The 19,565-nt window shown below is 41.7% G+C and overlaps 1 protein-coding gene across 4 annotated transcripts in view; it reads right to left on the bottom strand.

The window, feature by feature from the left end:
• Window positions 1–240: 240 nt before the first annotated feature.
• The window catches only part of ERGIC2 (ERGIC and golgi 2), a 40,299-nt gene continuing 20,974 nt past the window's right edge, over window positions 241–19,565 (bottom strand). For 2 of the 4 annotated variants that reach the window (XM_014606475.3, XM_014606476.3), the window contains 6 exons: window positions 18,275–18,373; window positions 16,905–17,002; window positions 9,744–9,906; window positions 7,704–7,783; window positions 7,230–7,284; window positions 344–7,053 (listed from right to left, as the gene is read on the bottom strand). In XM_014606475.3, coding sequence (XP_014461961.1) covers window positions 6,998–7,053; window positions 7,230–7,284; window positions 7,704–7,783; window positions 9,744–9,906; window positions 16,905–17,002; window positions 18,275–18,373 — 551 coding nt within the window. In that variant the 3' untranslated portion in view covers window positions 344–6,997. Of the gene's footprint in view, window positions 7,285–7,703; window positions 7,784–9,743; window positions 9,907–16,904; window positions 17,003–18,274; window positions 18,374–19,565 lie in introns of all 4 variants that reach the window. The other 2 variants (XM_019487443.2, XM_019487442.2) reach the window with 2 other exon arrangements.

Below are 19,565 nucleotides of genomic sequence, written 5' to 3'. Positions count from 1 at the left end.
CATGTACCTTTCCTATTTTGAGATTTGAGACACAGGGTCACCCTAATTCAGTGGAGCTACACAAGCTGAGAATTTCTGGCAACACACAGTACTGTATGACTAACTTCACAGACTGCTAAGGGCATGGGGGTTTGCACCAATCCAGGAAAGCAAGCATTGGTTTAAAATTCATTGCTTGCGACAGGCACCTGCTTATTTTAAATTGTATAGTGGCATTTATAAACACACCAAGTAAAAATGTTCAGACTTTCATAGCTCCTGCTATTTATTGACAGGAATTTGACAGAGCTGACAGCTAGGTAGCAGCTTTTACATCTGCATTTAATCATCCAGCAATAAATACTGCTGTAACACCTGCAATCTTTTATTTCCTGAAATGACACCCCAAAATGTTTTTACAATACTGACAAGGACTTCAAAATACAGTTCTCTGGAAAATTTCTACTGCAGCAATTATTCTTGCTTAAACACCCAGTGAAACGGACTGAAAAACCTTGTGACCAATATTTTCAGTTTATGACCTATATTACAGACACAGTGCAACAAAAGAGCACATCTTCAAATTCCATGGCTTTTGTACAATAAAATAGTGATAATACTGTGGAGCTGGGAACAGTCACTGGATTTTTTTTATATATTTGAAGATTTAAAACAAACAAAAAAATAGTCATTAAAATTAAGTTGACATCAACTGTTGATTCTTTGTAGCAGCAGGCAGAAAAATAAGCCTGACAATAATGGGACACAAATATGTGCTGTGCACTCCCATACCAAAAGGTTTCCACGGCATCAATAATGCTTCTACCTTCAGAGTGCATCATAAATATTAATCTACACTCACAGCAGCCATTTGAGGCAGGTAAATGTCATTAGCCCCAGGACATGAAAAGGCAATGTGGCTCAGCCAAAGTCACAAAGCATGTCACTGGCAGAACAATAAATGTACCTGGCTCTTACAAAACTACTTTCCTTCTCTATTCACTCACCTCTTCTAATGCTCATGGGAAATGACTGAAAAGGCTGCAAGGAAGCATAGGCCAGCATTTTCTGATAAAATACATAAAACATTTATAGATTAGCTTGCAGTTGTCATAGGAAATGCAGCAATATGCTGCGCATAGCATCATCATACAAAAACCTAATTTACTAGTTATTGTGAATGCATGTGTGTTGTGGGTGGGGGAGATCAAGATGGTGCAATGGGGGAAAAAGACAAAAAAAAAAAATCAGATTCCTTATTACTGTTAGTGTCTATCAATAAAAACCACAAACACAAAGTTTGGACCTTCCTCAGCTATAATTTATCTGGCCCTTGAACAAAGATTTAAAAAAAGCTTATGGGAAGCAGGCTGGAGATGGAAGAGGGAGAAAAGACACCACTTTAATTCTATTTTATAATTCCCATGTGCAGGGAGCTGTGAGGAATTTCAGCTATACCTCTTCCCAGCAAAGGAGATCATGCTCTCTCTTTTGTCGCTGAAAGGACCAAAGTAAAAACATTTGTTGTTCCTTCTTCCATCACAAACTACTTCATACACATTAGAATACAGGGGAACAAAACAGGCAGTCTTCTATTTGCAATGTAAAATAATCTGATTCAGTGGGCTCTCAGAGCAAAAGACCAGCACCATTTTTACTTAATCTAAGTGAGGAACTCAAGTATCCAGAAAAGTGTCCTTTTATTCCCCCAGGCTGGTATAGCACTGGTCAAGCTGTTATGCATAATGATGTGCCATGGTGTGCTGGAGCTGCCACTGGAATAAACCAAGAGCAAATGATGTTACATTATTACTCTTTAATAATAGCCCCCTTCTGCTAGTCTCAATTCTCACTGCAAGTGTCACAAGTTTTGGATAAGACACTGGCAGTGAAAAAAGGTGGCACATCCTTGGTGCCAGAACTCGATGGTACCTTACTCAGCATTCAGCTCTGTTGTGGATAGCAAAAGTCTTGTACCATCAGGCACTGCTAGGTGCAAGCAGGTTTTTATACACAAACAGCAACACTTACTGCTGAAGTCTCAAAAATTCCTTGCAAAATCTTGCAGGAGCTAAGGAAAAAAAAAAAATCTTACAGTTTCGTCCCCAGCCCAGCAGGAGCTGGGTATCCTAAGGAGACAAGGAAAAGAGCCACGGCAGTGAGTTGAAATGGAGTACTGGTAATTCCTATTAGCCTAGTCACTCCTGTTGGATTCAACACCAGCGTTAACTGCAGCAGCCCACTGATCCTTGCTGAGGCAGGAGACAGAATACAAAAATGTTTAGTCTTGGATGGAGAAGAGCACTGGGTGAGCAGAGTTCACTAAGGCTCTGTGACATGTTCTTGTTTGCTGGGGATTTGCATAAGGTATAAAAATGTATGCAAACAAGTATTTTACAACACATCAAAATACCAGGGTACTGCCTGAGCCCCAACACCTGCACAGAGCTAGAACCAAAGGAATTATAATGGAAGTACATAAGAGAACTAAGTGCCTGGAGTAAAGTATCATGGCTAGAACAGGTGCATATTGTACAACTGTTCTTATTTCGTGGAACAACATTTAAGGCAGGGACAGAGCTTTTTCCATGGACAACTTCCCTCCAAACTGAGCAGTTCTGATACATCTTCCCAAATAACAACAGTGCTCTGTTATATTTAAAATATATTATGGAGTAACATTAATGCCAAGGATGTGACTGGTGACCTTAGTTACATCCCCAAGCTTTGTACTTGCACAGTTTATTTTCATTTCTTAGAGGAGTGACTTCGCATTCTTTATACCAAATCTTCCATCTTTGCCTTCAGCTCCACTTCAGAAATTTGTTTGGTTATCCCATGAATTATTACATCCAATATAGATAGTCTGTGCAGCTGATCACACCTGAGTTCACTCTGTAAAAACATCCAGTTGTGATGAGTAAGTAGCCATACAAGCAAGTCTTGAATCCAGAGGGTCAAAGGACTCTCTGAAAAAGAATTCCTCACTGGGATACAGCCAGTGGGGAACATCATTGCTTGAGGTTGCCACACTGCTGACCAGCCAAAGTAGCTCCACCAGCAGCAATACTGGGCACTATAAAATGGAGTGCACAGGTCCCATGGATGTAATACAAGCCTTGTAGTCTGGCTCGTTCAATAACAGCAGAGATGAACTAAACTGCTGCAAGGATGAGACACACCAAGCCAAGCCATTTAATACAGTCACTGCACAGCGATTTCTTTGCTCAGTACAGACAAGAGCCCGTTTCTTATCTGAATAATTTTTAACCTGTCAAACTTGAGGCTTCACAAGCCTCAAACGAGCCACCTTATAAACACTTAAACAGATAAAGACCCAACATTACCAAGGTACAGCCAAGCATCCCTCCTGACCCCACAAAATGGACACATACTTGAACAAATGGATGGTTTCTATCCAAGTGGGAAATGTTGAGGTCCTATGATTTGAATGGTTGCTTTAAAAAGCTTCACTGATTTTTAAACAGATCAGGTCTGGAAGGGGATGGTGGAGGTGGGGAAGGCAGTTCAGTACATCTCACAGGGGAAAAAAAATCTGCCAGTTAATCCAGTCATGTTTTCTGCTAGAGGTAACAATTCCCTTAAATTTCATCCCAGTTAATGCATTCTAAACTTTACTTTAAAAAGAAAAAGTGAGCTTCCTTCTTCCCGTCATACACTCATCTGAACCTTATTCCCTTTACTTAGCACCAGAGAGGCAAAGGAAAGAGGTAAAGTTGTTGCAAGACTCCAAACCAGCGCAGCTGCAACTAACCCAACCAGCTGCTAAAATAAGGAAGTGCAACAAACTACAGCCCACCTGGTACAAGCAGGATATCTGTGCACTGAAACTGGAAAAGAATAATGTTCTGAGGGCTGCAAAGTATAAAGGGGTTATCAAGCAAGTTTAATGTAAAGCCATAAGCAACCAAGCCTCTGCAAAAACCAAAACTCAAGCAGCTGAATCCCTGAAGGGAAACCTGAACAAATGTATCTGCTGAACGCTGTTGCAATTCATTCCCATCTGTGGCCATGATATACGATACAAGGTTGCTATATTCCATTTTTTTTCCCTGGTTTTCCCTCTGAAACATCACTTGAATTTCCTCTAGGGAATACAGGAGATAGCAGGTCAGATGATTTGTCCACCCTCTCTTGTATTCTGTCTCTGGCTGTGGCCTATGACACAATTTAACAAAACACCTGATAATTCAGAATAGCCAGAAACATATACTCGTCACCACTGAGAAGGGAATTTGTCCTTCACCACAAATCATAATTTTTACCAAAGAGTTACTAACTGCATCTAAAGATGCTTGATATTTTATTCATTTCTTATTTTTTATTCTTTCAATATGCCATATCAATATCTTTCAGCAGAGACCCTAATTTCATTGTACTTTGCATAGCTTTTCCTTTTTCCTTCAAAGTGCTGACTTTGGAGTACTGCTGTCTTTTGTAATACAAGAAAAATAAAAGCTCTTCCACTGACTTGACTGTCCTTATCCATTTGCTTTCATACCTATATATTTACTGATGTATACATCTGCTCATCTTTCTTGTCTGTCCACACTGAAGTTATATGTTAAACATTTTCAGAAATGTTTTGTGTGGCTTTATTATTGTTTTTTTCATTCTGTGAACTCAAAAGAAATGTCTTATGCTTGATTTTCATTAGTACTGAACAGCCATAGCTTTAGACAGTCAATGAGATTTCTGGGTGCTCAGCAACTTCAGCTGTCAAAAAAACCTGGAACTGCTTTGGAAGTCTGGCTCCCCACTCCTATGAAGTTTTGCCTATTTGAAAAAAATATTTTGCCCTTCGTTTCTGCCTTAGACTTTAAGCTGTGGCAAATAAAGAGTTAATGCAATTTGGAAGGACATGCCATTTTTAAATTATTTGCTAACTTCTGACTGAAAATGTAGTGTATTACAAAATAATCCTTCTTATGAATAGTCCCTCAAATCTATAACTGTCATCTACCATCACACTGCCCAAATTCACATATCAAGCCTTCCTTGCTCACTTGACTATAAATGAAAGGACAAATTCCATCTGTCTAATCAACCGAATAATGCCAGCTTTCCAACTTTTCTGGAGAGTCTCGCTCTTTCCATTTTCCATCCTTTAGCTCTAACACTTTTGTCCACCTATTCAAAGAAAATCAGAATTCCAAGAAACCACTGCAATATGTGTCATGAACTTGTAACGCTCTTTGTATCAATGCACAACAGCTGTCCCAGGTGTGGTTGTAAACCTTATCACTTCTAACACCTGATACAGTTCAGGTCCAGCTAAACTGTTGCAGTTTATAACTACCTTACCTTCGTAGGCACAAGCAGCAGCCAAGCTTGGCAAATGCTAGGGTAAATTGTCCCTCGTTCCATCCCACAGCACAGTGCTTCATATCCAAGTCACCCTAAAAGCCCCGCTCCTAGCAGCAATGCTGAGCACTACAAAACAGAGCGCACAAGTGCCATAGGATAAGACTCGTGTGAATGCACTGATTCTTTCAAAAGCAGTACACATGCAGCACAAGGATGTGTAGCACACAAAGCCATTCAATGTGGGCATTGAAGACAAGAGCCTGTTTCCTATCGAAATCAGTTTTAATCCAGGTCAAACTTGCTTCCCACCTCAAATGACTATTTCCTTGAATTTGGTCCGCTACAGTAGCCAAAATAAAGTATAGTTTTCTCCCTTTCCCACTTCAACACTCACATAATGTTCATGTTAAGATTGTTTTTAGGCTTACAATCAGGACAGGGCAAATCAGTTTAATATTTATACTGGGCTTGTGACAAATTCCAGCACTTTATGGAATGTGTCAATAAAAGTAAGTAAAATCTGAAAACAATCAACAGTAGGGGTATTCTTTTTCTATACTCAGTCCTCCATGTTGTAATAACCATTGCAAAGCATTGAGGGCCCAAGATTAGAATTAGCTCCTACGAAAGGAAAGGAACTTTTGTCAGTCTTTCATCTGGGTAGAGTAGCTGTGTGTAACTATAGATTTCTGTCAGTAGTTCAGCTACAGTATAGTTGCCTTCATCTTATTAAGACTACCGCATTACCACTATCCACTCCCATTTGCATATTACAGCTTTATGCCCATAGTGTAGAACTTAAAAAGCTTTCATGGCTCAACATCTTTCCCCACCATTTATCTGCAGAGAAACAATTGATTCAGCGCAGTCACCTGTTTCTTGGAGATTGTCTCCAGTTCCCCGGATGGGCCAGTCAACTTATTGACTTGCCAAAAATCTGTGCTTCCTGTGGAATTTAGCAAGAAGCTGCCTTGCTGTTCTTAGCTATTTGTTCCTCCAATCTCTTCTCTGTCCTCTGATCTCCATTTTTTATTTGTCACGTAGCAGACAGATGTGTCTGTTCTTTAGAAATAGAAGACATTTCTGTATTGAGCTGGAGCAGAGAGGTGGTTTCTCACACTTGCTGGCTGAGTTTTGCACTGGGATAAGCAAACAAGTAATGACTCGCTCAAAAAACCTTTTGAAGACATATTGTTCCTGGCTCCTCAGCTCTAACGCAAAGATATAGGACCCAATTCTTGTCAGGCTCCAGGAACTCCTGGAATCAACATGATCTGATTGTTGACAAAGTGGTTGTGGGTAGAAATACAGAGAAATGTGCCTTGCTTGCTCTGTGTCCTTTTCCTTCCTGTAGGTAATGGTGGTATTAGAGAATGGTAGTGGCAGCTGTGAGGGCTATGGCTCAAGCTCCATCTCACCTCATCAAGCTTTCCCTTCCTTTCTCTAGTTCAGGGTTTCTTATAGCCCTCCTCCCAAAAACCTGTCAGCAGAATAACTAAGCTCCCACATCTTCTGGTTAAAAGAAGGGCTTGCATCCCATTTCCGTAAACCTGGCAGCAAACCTGGCTTCATGAAGTACGACTATTGCTGCCAAACTGCTGCATATAAATTAGTTTTTACAGGAGTTTGACTTCATAGGCATGGACTTTAGGTTCACTCTGGACACGGTCGTTCTCCAGTAACGTGCCTGCTATATCAAGATGTTGACCTCATGGTACATTTTGGCTTCACTTGACTCCATGTGCACTTAAAAGAGAGAGACAAATTACACAGATTTTGTTTGTTTGTTTTTTTTTAAAAGGCTTGATTTTTGCTGTCCATCAGCACTGTCTCAACATATTGCACAATGTTTTATTATAAAAAAGTGTCTTCTGTATCAGGCAGAAAGAAAAAGGTTTCCTCAAGGAGTTACTAATGCGTACCATTGTCTGTAGTTAGAGGTAAGTGGTTGTTTATGTGGCCATCAGGAAGTGGGACCTAATTGGATAGAAATAAAAACTTATTAGTTGCCTGTCCAAAAATTGCATGCATTGCATGGTTTTGGTTTGAATGTACAATCCCATTTTTGGCTTTTCTGTGTTCTTGTGATTTCTCCTTTCTAGCAAAGTATAAACCATCCAACTATAACAGCCTAGCTTAAAAAAAAAATATATATAAAAAAAAACCAAAAACAACCCCCCTCCCCCCCCCCCACACACACACACGATCAAACTGTTTTTAAAAGCTTCTTGTCATGCTTCTGTTGAAGAGGATTCTGTTTGAACATCTTACACAAGAGAAGTATTGGGTGCTATCATTGTTTGCTCACATAAGAGCTGTTTTTTTAAACAAACCTTGTACTGTACTTAAAAATGTTTATACCGTTTCTTTAAATTTATCACAAAACGTACTCTTACCGATATAGATTTATATGAGCCCAGTCTGAAACGACAGCAGATGATTTCCACTATGAATCTTCCAATGCCATGTAAAATGCCTGTAATATCAGACAGGGTTTGAGTTTTTACAAGGGATGAGAGAAGAACTCTGCACTAAAAGCTTTTGAAATGACAACAACAAAACACTATTTCAGGACAATAGACCACAGTGTATGAACAGAAAAAATATATGTTTATACTTTTGCTGATTTCCTTAGAGACTTCTAAGTTGTAATGAAAAACATTTTAGTTCTTACATATATCAGAGCAAACTCTCCCCACCAGTTTAATTTCGACTTAAGAAAGCATGAATTAATCAACAAAGATTTGCATTTATTCACTGGCTGAGTCAGGGGTGAGAAACAAAAAAAATTGATTCTTGATTGACAAACTATTATTTTAGACCAAAAAATAAAATAAAATAAAAAAATCCATCCATAAAGGAAGACTGTTTTCCACCAAGGACCTGACAGCTTTTTTGCTAGCTTAGTTTTTAAACCAAAAGAAGTATAATTGTACTGTATTCTACAAAGTGTCCCCTGGCAACAGGCATGTGCTACACGCTTGCATTATGCACTGAATAAGTCAGTGCTTGAAACTAAGACCTGTCTACGATTTATAACAAGGAAGACACTGAACAAAATAAGTTCTTAAATTGCAAATCCCATCCAGGGCACTGGTAATCAGAGTTAAAAAGCAACTTTGTCCCAGGAAGCAACACAGAACCAATTAGCAGTTTCAAGCTACAGAGGTTTTCTATGGAACTGTTCCAGGCGCATACATTTTCACACTTTTCTATTTCTATAGAAGCACCAATATATTATTTTTTCCTTGGAGACTAATGGAATTTGTAAACATTTTATTGGGCTTGGTGGTGGCTGGAAAATCTAGAATGGTTACTCAAGCAAAGTAGGAAAAGACTTAGTAACTTTCTGGGAACAAAGTCATAGAAAGGATGTTTTCAGTACCACTGTGGGAATGGAAAAAAAAGACAGACCAAGAATATCAGCCTTGGTTACAACCTGTGGCAGCAAAAACCAGAGTAAGACAAAAAAAAAGATTAGCATGGCCCTTTTGCAAGGATGACAGGTTACAAGCTCAAAGACAATTGGTGATCAGAGACCACTCGAGACACTACAGTAAAATCTTTATTATCCAGTATTTACCTAATCAGAATACTTTATTAACCAGAATTTCAGTGGCAGGATGCACACGGCGCTGTGCTGCTTTGCTGTCTGCTGTGCCATTTTCAGCAGCAGGATGCACACTGCAGTGTTAAGTGTACTGTACTTTTAAGTGATCTAGGTGTACGCTATGCACTGCCAATAGTGCACTACATACAACTTTAGTGTACTATACTGTACATCACTGCCTCAGGATTTCTCTTCACTGCTGCTTTACTACTACTTAATTGGCGAGTACCTGTATACTACTTTATTCTTTATACAGTATGTTATACTGTAATGTATGGTAAACAAATTCTTTGAAAATTTGCACTACAAATATGGCACTGTCTTCCTTGCCAGGTATACTCTCAGATAACTGGCACCCCCCATTCCCTACTCATGCTGGATAACAGATATTTTACTGTATTAGTGACCCATGTAAACTGGATGATGGTTAGTTATATTTTTTCTATTAAAAAAAAAAACACCCCACCCCTGCTTTGGGACTGGCTAACAGAACTAGGCCCCAAATGCAGGAATTAGATAGATATATATCACTGTATATCCAAGTACTTCCAGGAAAAAGCAGATACAGTTTTTAAGTATCAACAAAAACAATGGCACATCCACCCTAAGTGCCCTTAGAAGTTCTTTACATATTACTTTGTGATTAAAAATTGAATAGAAATCTAACAGACTACTTGCTAGGCTCTCTAACATTCATGGCTATCTAACAGCTCATTTACACAAACTCTTAAGAAGTGTAACCTGGATGGTTAATGGAATCTTGGCTTTTAATCATGACATCCTACCCATTTGGTAAGGCTGTAAAAGAGAACACATGGTGCACTACCTGTAGTTGAGAAAATTCCTCCAATAATACCACAGAGTCTCACTAAGAACTGCCAAAAGGGCATATGTTCTTCTGTCACTGTCACCATAAGCGAACTGATGTCATATTTCATGAATATTCCTGACACCCCATGGCTGCCAGCTGCATGGTTTATGACTCTTTCCTAAGGATGGGAGGCAAAAGAAACATACAAGTTATAGCAATACCACTAATGAGAATATCGGTCACAAGCAAAGCATTATTTAATGGACAAGGTTGATAAAGAAAAACAAAACTTGTTCAAATGATCAGCAACCAACATGAGACAACAAAGCATCAAATTAGTTTTAATTTTTCCCTGAAATCCTTTCAGGCTGCTAATTGTTTTGTTAGATAAATGAAGTAAACCTTATACTGAAGGGCCCAGAACTGTCAATATTCTCAGCTGTCTCACTTGGGCCCATTTACATGAACTTGTAAATGTAGCTCCAAGATGGGGGTTTTTTCTGTTGCAAGTTCACATATCATTTTTTGTCCTGTATCTCCAAGAAGTTTCTATTTTTTTTTACCATTTTCAAGTGCTGGTGTATATGTATGTCAATTTGTTCTCCCCACCTAGGATATTACCTTCCACTTGCTTGGCTGATTCTTACCTCATTAACTTGAATCTTTGTTACTGGTTACTGCTATTTATAATGTCCTGTTAAATTAAGAATATTCTGTAAGCTTGAACATGCTTCCTACTATCCTTGTTCTCCCACTTGTTATTATGGTCAGTAGGGGTATGCGAAACGGGCTGTATTTGATTCAGATTCGGCCTGAATCAGGGGACAGTGATTCAATTTGTTGATTTGGGTCGTTGTCCTGATCCGATTCGGCTGAACCTGAAGATTCAATACCGATTCAGAGAATCAACGATTTGGCCACAGACAGCTTAAAATGTTTTTTCTACACACCTCGAGGTACGAGGCATGGCTTGTGATTGCTGAGATGGTAGGGCGGATGGAGTGTCCCACAGGAGCACGGGGGCCTCCTGTGTGCTTGGCGGCAGACCCGGAAGTGGACCGGAAGTATGTCCATACCACTTCTGGGTCTGCTGCTGCGTGCATGGGGACCCTCCTCCCCCTGCACCTCCCCTACTCAGCAATCGGGCACAGGGGGATCCCAGGTGCTCCCCCCAGACACAGGAGGCCCAGTCACCAAGCCAGGGGGCAGGGTCCCCCACATGCTCTGCAATGGCCCCAGAAGTTTACCGGAAGTGCTTCTGGTCCACTTCTGAGTCTGCCACTGAGCGCACTGGGGACCCCCCCGACCTGTGGTATGCTACATCTGCCCAAGCATCTCAGCGTTCACAAGTACCTTGAGGTATGTATAAAAAACATTTAAAGCTGTGTCTATGTCCGAATCATCAAATCTCTCCAAATTGATTCTGAGGGTTCCGATTTGATTCAGACAGATTAAAGGGTCTCAATTCAATTCCGGGATTCGGCCACTGAATTGAGCTAAATCCAATCAGTGACTGAAGCTTCGCACACCCCTAATGGTCATTGATAAAGCCAGTTAAAAGGTTTTATCATAACATGCACAGTGAAGCTCTTCAAATGTTTTTCAAGAGAAGCAGTCCTAACAATCTAAAGTTTCTTTGAACTCACAGAATCATAGAAAATTAGGGTTGAAGGGACCTCAGAAGGTCATTTAGTTCAACCCCTTGCTCAAAGCAGGATCATCCCCAACTAGATCATCGCAGCCAGGGCTTTGTCTAGCCAGGTCTTAAAAACCTCTAAAGATGGAGATTGCACCACATCTCTGGGTAACCTGTTCCAGTGTTTTACTACCCTCCTAGTCAGAAAATTCTTCCTAATACCTAACCTAGACTTTCCTTGCTGCAACTTGAGACCATCGCTCCTTGTTCTGTCATCTGCCAACACTAAGAACAGTCTAGCTCCATCCTTTAAGTAATGAATTAAAACTATTAAATCCTCTCTCAGTCTTCTTTCTAGACTAAAATAAGCCCGTGTCTCTCAGCCTCTCCTCAGAAGTCATTTGACCCAGTCCACTCAATATTGTCATTGCCCTCTACTGGACACTAATTTGCCCAAATCCTTTCTGTAGTGGGGGGGCCCAGACCTGGATACAGTACTCCAGATGTGGCCTCAACAGTGCTGAATAGAGGGGAATAATCACTTCCCTTGATCTGCTGGCAACACTCCTACCAATGCAGCCCAGTATCCCGTTAGCCTTCTTCACAACAAGGGCACACTGTTGGTTCATATTCAGCTTATGCCCACTGTAACCCACAGATCCTTTTCTGCAGAGCTGCTGCCCAGCCAGTCAGCCCCCAGCCTGTACTGGTGCATGGGACTGTTCCGTCCGAAGTGCAGGACTTTGCACTTGTCCTTGTTGAACCTCATGACATTGTTTGGTTCAATCCTCCGATTTTCTTGGTCACTGAATCCTAGCTCTACCCTCCGGTCCCCACCCATCTTTGTGTCATCTGCAAACTTTGCTGAGGGAGCACTCCATCCAATCTTCCAGGTTGTTGATGAAGATATTAGACTAAACTGGCTCTGAACTGACCCCTCAGGCACTCTACTTGATACCAGCTACTATCAGGTAGACAAAACCACTGATTACTACTCTTTGAGCCCAACAATCCTGTCAGTTTTCTATCCACGTTAGACTCTGTTTGCTACCTTCTGGTTGTAAATGCTCTTGATAAATATGCTGTCAGGTAAACACTGTTGAGGAAATGTGCAGGATAGCAGAGGAGAGCTAATTCACTGAAGGAAGACAAATTCAGCAACAACTAGGCTAATGAGATAAAGTAGATAAAGGTGAACAAAACTAAACAAAGTCAATATATTACAGTGTAGTTCTTCCCCATTTAAACACGTTCCTCTTCCCGTTATTAAAAAAAAATAAAATAAAAAACACAACCAGTTGATTCTGTTGTCAGATTCAAAAGCTGACAACAGCTAGGAAAATAGACATCTCAGCCTTATGCAGTAAAATGGAAGTTGACAGGCAGAAGCATATTACATTTATAATGTAAAGTCGCTCCTGTGACAGGATGCCAGCTTCACTCATCAATTACAATAGCTGCCACAGACCTCTTATTGCAACATTTAAAAAGCTATAGCAGAGAAGACACCTAGGTTTATTTCCCAATTTTGAAGATCAACAGATTGCATTAAATCAGGGTTGTCCAATATCCCCACAGCTCTGGGTTGCACGCAGCACTAGCCACATGCTTCAGGGGGTTGAACCCCCCAGGATTTCCCATAATATTGTGTAGGCAACAGACAGCTCTCCTCTGCATGGGCTGCAGAGGCTGCACGCAGACTCCCACCACGCGGGCTGCATGGCTGGCACACGGGCCTCTCAGACCTCCCCCCCACCGTGCAGCTGTGGGAGAGGCAGCTACAGGGGCCTGTGGGCCAAGTGCTGGCCCTTGCAGGCTACATGTGGCTCAAGGGCTGCCAGCTGGACAGCCTTGCATTAAGTAAAAAAAACCACAGAAGCAAGCATGCATCAAACTGACACTTTGCATATGAATGAAAGACTGGCTCCTATTAGTAAGGTCACTAGGCAAAGCCAAGGATCATTAATAACAATTCTTTTCTGATTGGTATACAGGGCCCTACTGGTAATCCTGAACTGTCATACATCTATGGACTTGAATGGAGCTGTAACATTTTACTAGCAGGGGATCTGTCTGCATCATAATAGAAACATGAAGACATATGACAAGCATAGCCTTCACTCAGGTCTCATATAGAACAGCAAGCTTTAACAAATCCAAACAAAGATTTTCAAACAACAGAATTAGCTAATAATTCAAACCATGACTTCGCAATGACAGCTAAACCCTATTGAGAGTCAGGTTTAATCTGTGATGAGGTGACACAATATGGATCATGAATTTTTCAAGTCCTGAGCATTAGGGCTGCGCAAAGCTTCAGCAGCCGATTCAATTCAGAGGAGATATGGCCCGATTCAGCAGCTGAATCGAATCAGGAGACCCATTAGAAGGTCCAACTCAAATCATAAGCCTCTGAATTGATTCAGAAAAGATTTGGTGCCAATTCAGGGATTTGGCCACGGACTAAACAGGCAGCAATCCTCAACCATGCTGGACAGGACACAGCTGCCTCCAGCTGGTAAGTCTGTTGTGGTAAGCAGAGAGGGGAGACGAGGGGCTTGGGGGTGGAGGGGGGAGCAGATTAACACTCCCACAGCAAGGGAGGGATTGGGGCTGGGGCCGGGACCCAGGCTGGGGCAGCTCGTGCTGCTGTGCGCCACCAGTCTGGGAGCTCCTCATGTACCAGCTTGTCAAGCAGCTCCCACTGCCGGTCTGGGAGAACATGGGGTGGGGGAGTGTGGCCCGTGATCGGTGCAAGGCAGGCAGGGCTGGGGCTGCACCAGACAGGAGGTGGAACATGCTGGGAGCAGGGGCTATGCCGCCCCGCCACTCACCCAGCTGGGGCCAGCGTGAGACTGAGCCACTGGGCTGCCTCCGTACAAGCGGCACACAGCGGAGGGAGGCGGTCCAGCCTCCCTGCACCTCCTGGACAAGAAGTGACTTCGCCCCAACTGGGCGAGCAGGGGCAAGGCATGGAGGGGGGCCTCTGGACTGGGGCAGAGCAGGCAGTGGAGCAGGGGCTATAGCAAGTTTTAGGGAGCGCAGTCCGCCCCCCTCCCCAAGTCCTGCACCACCCCTTTGCCCCAGCTGGGCAGCTTGTCCCAGCCCCAACCCCAACCCCAACCATTCCTTTGTTGTGGCAGCATTAATCTGCAACCCCCACCACCCTTCTCTCCCCACTCTGCACACCACAACAGACTTACCAGCTGGAGTGGAGGCAGCTATGTCCAGTGTCAAGGACTGTGCTGAATTTTCGGATCCGATTCGGCCAAATCAAAATTTGGGACAGTGATTCAAATCACATCACTGTCCCTCCAAATCGGATTAATCCAAATCCGAATCGAATACTTGCCGCTTCACACAGGCCTACTGGGCATGTCCCAAGTGTAATACAACCGATTCACTCAAGAGTTATCCTCCTTTATAACTAGAGTCCTACCTAAATCACGGCAGCAGTTCATGGCGCATCAGCCCCTTTAACTTCACTCTTTTCGTTGCACACCCCCATCCACTCTGTGGCTGATGGCCGAGAGGCAAAAACCACAGCCTTAACTGCCTCTCAGCCACTCAGCTGCATGGGAGGAGAGACCCACGGTGGAAAGAACAAGATTAAAGGTGCTTTTGCGCTGTCAAGGTCCCTATTTATAACCTCCCCTAATCCATTTTCTAGCTAAAAGAAAAGACAAAACAGTAGCAAGCAGGTTTGCTTGCTTGCTCTGGGGTACAACACAACCCCACGTAAATCTCAGTTGTTTATAAACTGTTTACTGAGACAACTTGTATTCCTGTAGCACCTTTCCTACAAATTGAATCACCCAGTAATGCACAGAGCTCAGTGTGATCACAGAGGTAAAAGAGAAGTTTCCATAGCAATAACAACTGTGACAGAACTACATGGATGGTCAGAAAGGCAGAGAAATTTAGAAAGACAGGCCCTGACACCTCAAACCTGCAAATAAGCAACAAGACTGTGTAGGGCAGAGTGGCTTGGTAAAAATATTTGATGAGCTGGAGGAATGGGGAGACTAATAACATCTTACACAATGCAGATCATTGATCATTTCCCTACTTTTTAACCCTATTTTTAATTCTGTAGTGAGCTAACAGCCAATTTCCTCAACAGTTATAAAGGCCTTGTTACTGAACAGCGGACTACATGTGCTCCTGACTGCACAGTACCCGCCAGCACACGGGTCATTTTCCACCCTACTGCACAATGGCAACAAGCCTGCAGCAGCAGTGGCATCGTGGTTTGCGCCTGCTGACACTACATCGCCATAGCAATGAGATATGTAGCTGTAGCTCATTACTATGGCAAAGTAACATCTCGTGTAGACGCACCTAGCATATCATTCCTTATTCCCCTCCACAGGCCTGGCTAATGTAGTATGTGTACATAAACTCAAACACCCCTTCTATACCCACCTGCCTTGCCCTTAAGCAGTCTAGTATTCTTTATTCTCAATGCAAGATATGCAATTGATGTTTCAGTTAAGTTATAATTTAGTGATCTAGCACTCCAAAAGAACAAACACCTTTCAAACACAATACCACCTGCCTGCCTTTTTTACTTCAAATTTTTGTAAGCCCATTTCTTTGCCTTGGGAATATCAAGATTTTTCTGAGTTTTATGATTGCCGAGGGAACTGATAACAAGATATCTTACTGTACTATGCTACAAAGCCTCTTCCGCATAACAGAGTTTGGGAAGGAGTAAGTTTCCTTTTTTTTATAGATCTGGTTTTCTTTTTTAAACATGTGGTATTTAGGCACGAAGATAGATAAGAGAACTATCTCCATGGCTAAAGATGACAGAAGTCTCATAAGTAAGCATCTAAATGACTAGCAATAGGTACTTCAGCAAATGCACAGCAAAAGAGCTGGGATGCAAAAGACAGAAGCTTTATGTATCCTTGCGTTGCCTGAATAAACCACTCTGTCCATTTCTGACAATCTAGTACCAAGTCTAATCTATGAGAACTTCAAAGCCTTATAAAAGCTTCTGCTTCCCAAAAGGAAAAAAAATCTAAGCATAGCATAGAACTTGTATGACAGTATATTGTTGCAATGATTTTTGCGAGATCATTTGATGCTAATACTGAAAACTAAGTAGGAAAGTTAGGCTGCCAATCATCAATTCTGATGCTGTGAATCAAGATTTCTGGAAGTTCATTTTTTTTGCATTAGCTTCTTTCATAGACATTAAGGGCTGGAAGGGACCTCGTGAGATCGAGTCCAGCCCCCCTGCCAGAGGCAGGAAGTCTGCAGGGATCAAATGATTCCAGCAAGATAAGCATCCAAACACCTTTTGAATGAGTCCTGAGTAGGTGCTTGCACCACATGTCACCAAACATATAACAGTTTGCATTCATGTTACACCATTTACAATTAACCCAACAAACCTTGGGATATTTCAGTGTGTGCTCATGCCCAAAGGGAACAAAAACCAATCTGAGTCTCAGTGTTTCACACTGAGCTTAGACAAAAATGCATCATTGTGGCCACACAGTCACTTTGAACTGTTTCTAGCTTGGACTTACCCTTTCTGTCACAGAAAACTGATGAGTTTCTGCTGAAATTTCATATGTATGGAGTTTTGTTGGCACAACTGTGATAAAATATTGGAACATCTGGTTGTCTGAAACACAAAACAAATCTCACTAAAAATTAACATTAATTATAGGTTATAAAATCATTTGAGAAACATTTAAAAGCATATTCTGAAAGGACTATGGGATAAATGTTACCTATTAACTTTGGTCTATACTGGGGAATTCTGATTTCCAATGTCAGGGCCTAGAAGGAGCTAGTATTACACATGGTGCATAGCCCCACTGAAAGCAATCAGGCTGCTCAATTCCAAGGTTATGCAACCTCATGAATCTATTTGGAGCCCTAGAGTGGAAAGCCTGACATTCCTACCATTGTTATTAACCCCATATCATGTAAACCTGTGTATAGCAATAGGCTCTATTGTCAAAAGCAGTTAAAATGGTGACTTCAGCCACAGCACTGTATGCACAAGAGCTTCCAACACTGGCAACATCTAGCAAATTTCCTTTGAGGAGACAAATGCTTTGAGAACACGTAGTAAGCAAACAGTACTTTATAAAGTCCTTTCACCATCCTAACAAAGCACTGATCAAACTAAAATGATGATTTCAAGTTAAATATTTCAGATCATCACCAACTAATCTGCATCACTGTCTGATCAAAGAGCTAGGGTTATGAAGTTTTTTAGCAAGTCATTTAATTTCTTTTAAACAGTTAGGCCAATATACCTACCATTGACAAGCACTGCTGCTATTGTTACTTTAAAACAATGCATCCAAAGACCTCAGTTGGTTTTGAATACTAATGAATGAATGTGTCAAGTATTCATAGATTAATCATCATGATACTCCTGCGAAAAAGGTATGTCTTAAATTTATACATGAGGAAATTTAAATGATTGCCAGAGATGACATTGTATTTTAGCAACCACTACAGGAGCAAAACCTGGAAATCCTGAAGCTCTGTCACACTCTCAGACATTCTCTCCTTTAAAACAGCAAGGGGCTCTGTGTCTCCACCATAATACACAGCTGCAGGGTCCTTTAGCACTGTCCAAGCTAGATGATTGGCTCACCCATAATGTAAATATAGTGTAGGCATAGATGTGCATGTGTGAGAAATTGCACATCATCTTCAGAAGTAGCAAAAAAAAAAAACACCCATTGGCATTGAACCAATTCATTAATGATGCAGTGTAAATAAAAACAGCAACTCAAAGCTGCATTACAGATGTCCAATTTAACAAAATTTTACATTTGTATTGGGTAGCATTCAAGAAAAGAGCACTAATTCTTTTAAGCTAAAATTAAAAGAAATTCTCAGATTTCAAATTCACTTTCAATCATACAATACTTACGATCTGATGCAATTTTTTCTGTTCCATCCAAAGGATTAATAATTCCTGGAATAAGCTCTCCAAAAGACAAATGATCTATTCTATGAGAGAAGTTGTATGCTGAAAGATAACAGACAACAACCACCAAATAAGATTTTCTGGAAGAAATATCAAATACTATAGCTTACACAATCGTCATAATAGGAAATGCATCAAGTTGAATATTCAACTCCTTTGAGAGACAAATATAAAAATGTTAACAGATGAGCATTTACTAGAATCACAGACTATTAGGGTTGGACAGGACCTCAGGGGGCCATCTAGTCCAACCGCCTGCTCAAAGTAGGAACCATCCCCAACTAGATCATCCCAGCCAAGGTTTTGTCTAGCCGGGTCTTAAATACCTCCAAGGACGGAGAGTTACCCAGAGGGGTTGTGGACCTGTTCCAGTGTTTTACTACCCTCCTAGTCAGAAAATTCTTCCTAATACCCAACCTAGACTTTCCTTGCTGCAACTGGAGACCGTTGTTGTTGGCTACAAATGTCCAACTCGGGATCCTTAAAATTCTAGTTTATTAGGTGGATTGAAACACTGTAATCATAAACCTTGGGGCTGGTCCCCCCCCAACACACACACACACACACACACACACACACAGAGCAGCAGGCTACAGAGTCAGGTATACCTATCCTACAAGCGCTGGAGTCTGTCGTTGAGGCTTCTTTCAGTGTGGTGTTATCTTCCAGAAGGGGGTCGCCGGCTGGTCCTTCTGGCTGGACAGGTCTGGTCGAGTTGGAGATCAAGAGGGTGCCACTGAGGGTCACTTTTCACTGCCTTTTATCTGTCCTTGGCAGACTCTGGTGACTCCCCAGTTTTCAGGTGTGCCCAATCCAGGGGTCATTGACCCTCGTGGGACTCCCCCACCCGGTGGCTACTAGACGGCATCTGTCAGCCCCAGGTGTCGTCTGCATGTATGTGCAGGTTTTGGAGTCCATTGATGAATTTAGAATAGGGCTCTGGGAGTGGTCGATCTGGAGACATTCAGCCCAAAAGTTGGTCTCTAGCGTTGATTAACTCAGGCCAGGGCTTCTAGCCCTTGATCAGTGACGTTTAGAGATTTCCTGGTTGTTACACTGTCTTCTATTGAGTTCTTCTGTTGGTTGCTTCCAGGTGATAATTGCTGTCCGTTGCTACTGTGTTACACATTCAGTCACTGATTCACTCGCTCTTTCAGGGGCCAGCCTGATACAAGGAAGGGCAGTTTGATTCCTGCCCTTGTTAACATTGTTACAATGTATAATTTACTTATGA

Source organism: Alligator mississippiensis, chromosome 4 (assembly GCF_030867095.1).
Source record: "Alligator mississippiensis isolate rAllMis1 chromosome 4, rAllMis1, whole genome shotgun sequence".
Taxonomy (NCBI): Eukaryota; Metazoa; Chordata; order Crocodylia; family Alligatoridae; genus Alligator; species Alligator mississippiensis.
This window is presented reverse-complemented; position numbering and strand designations above follow the sequence as displayed.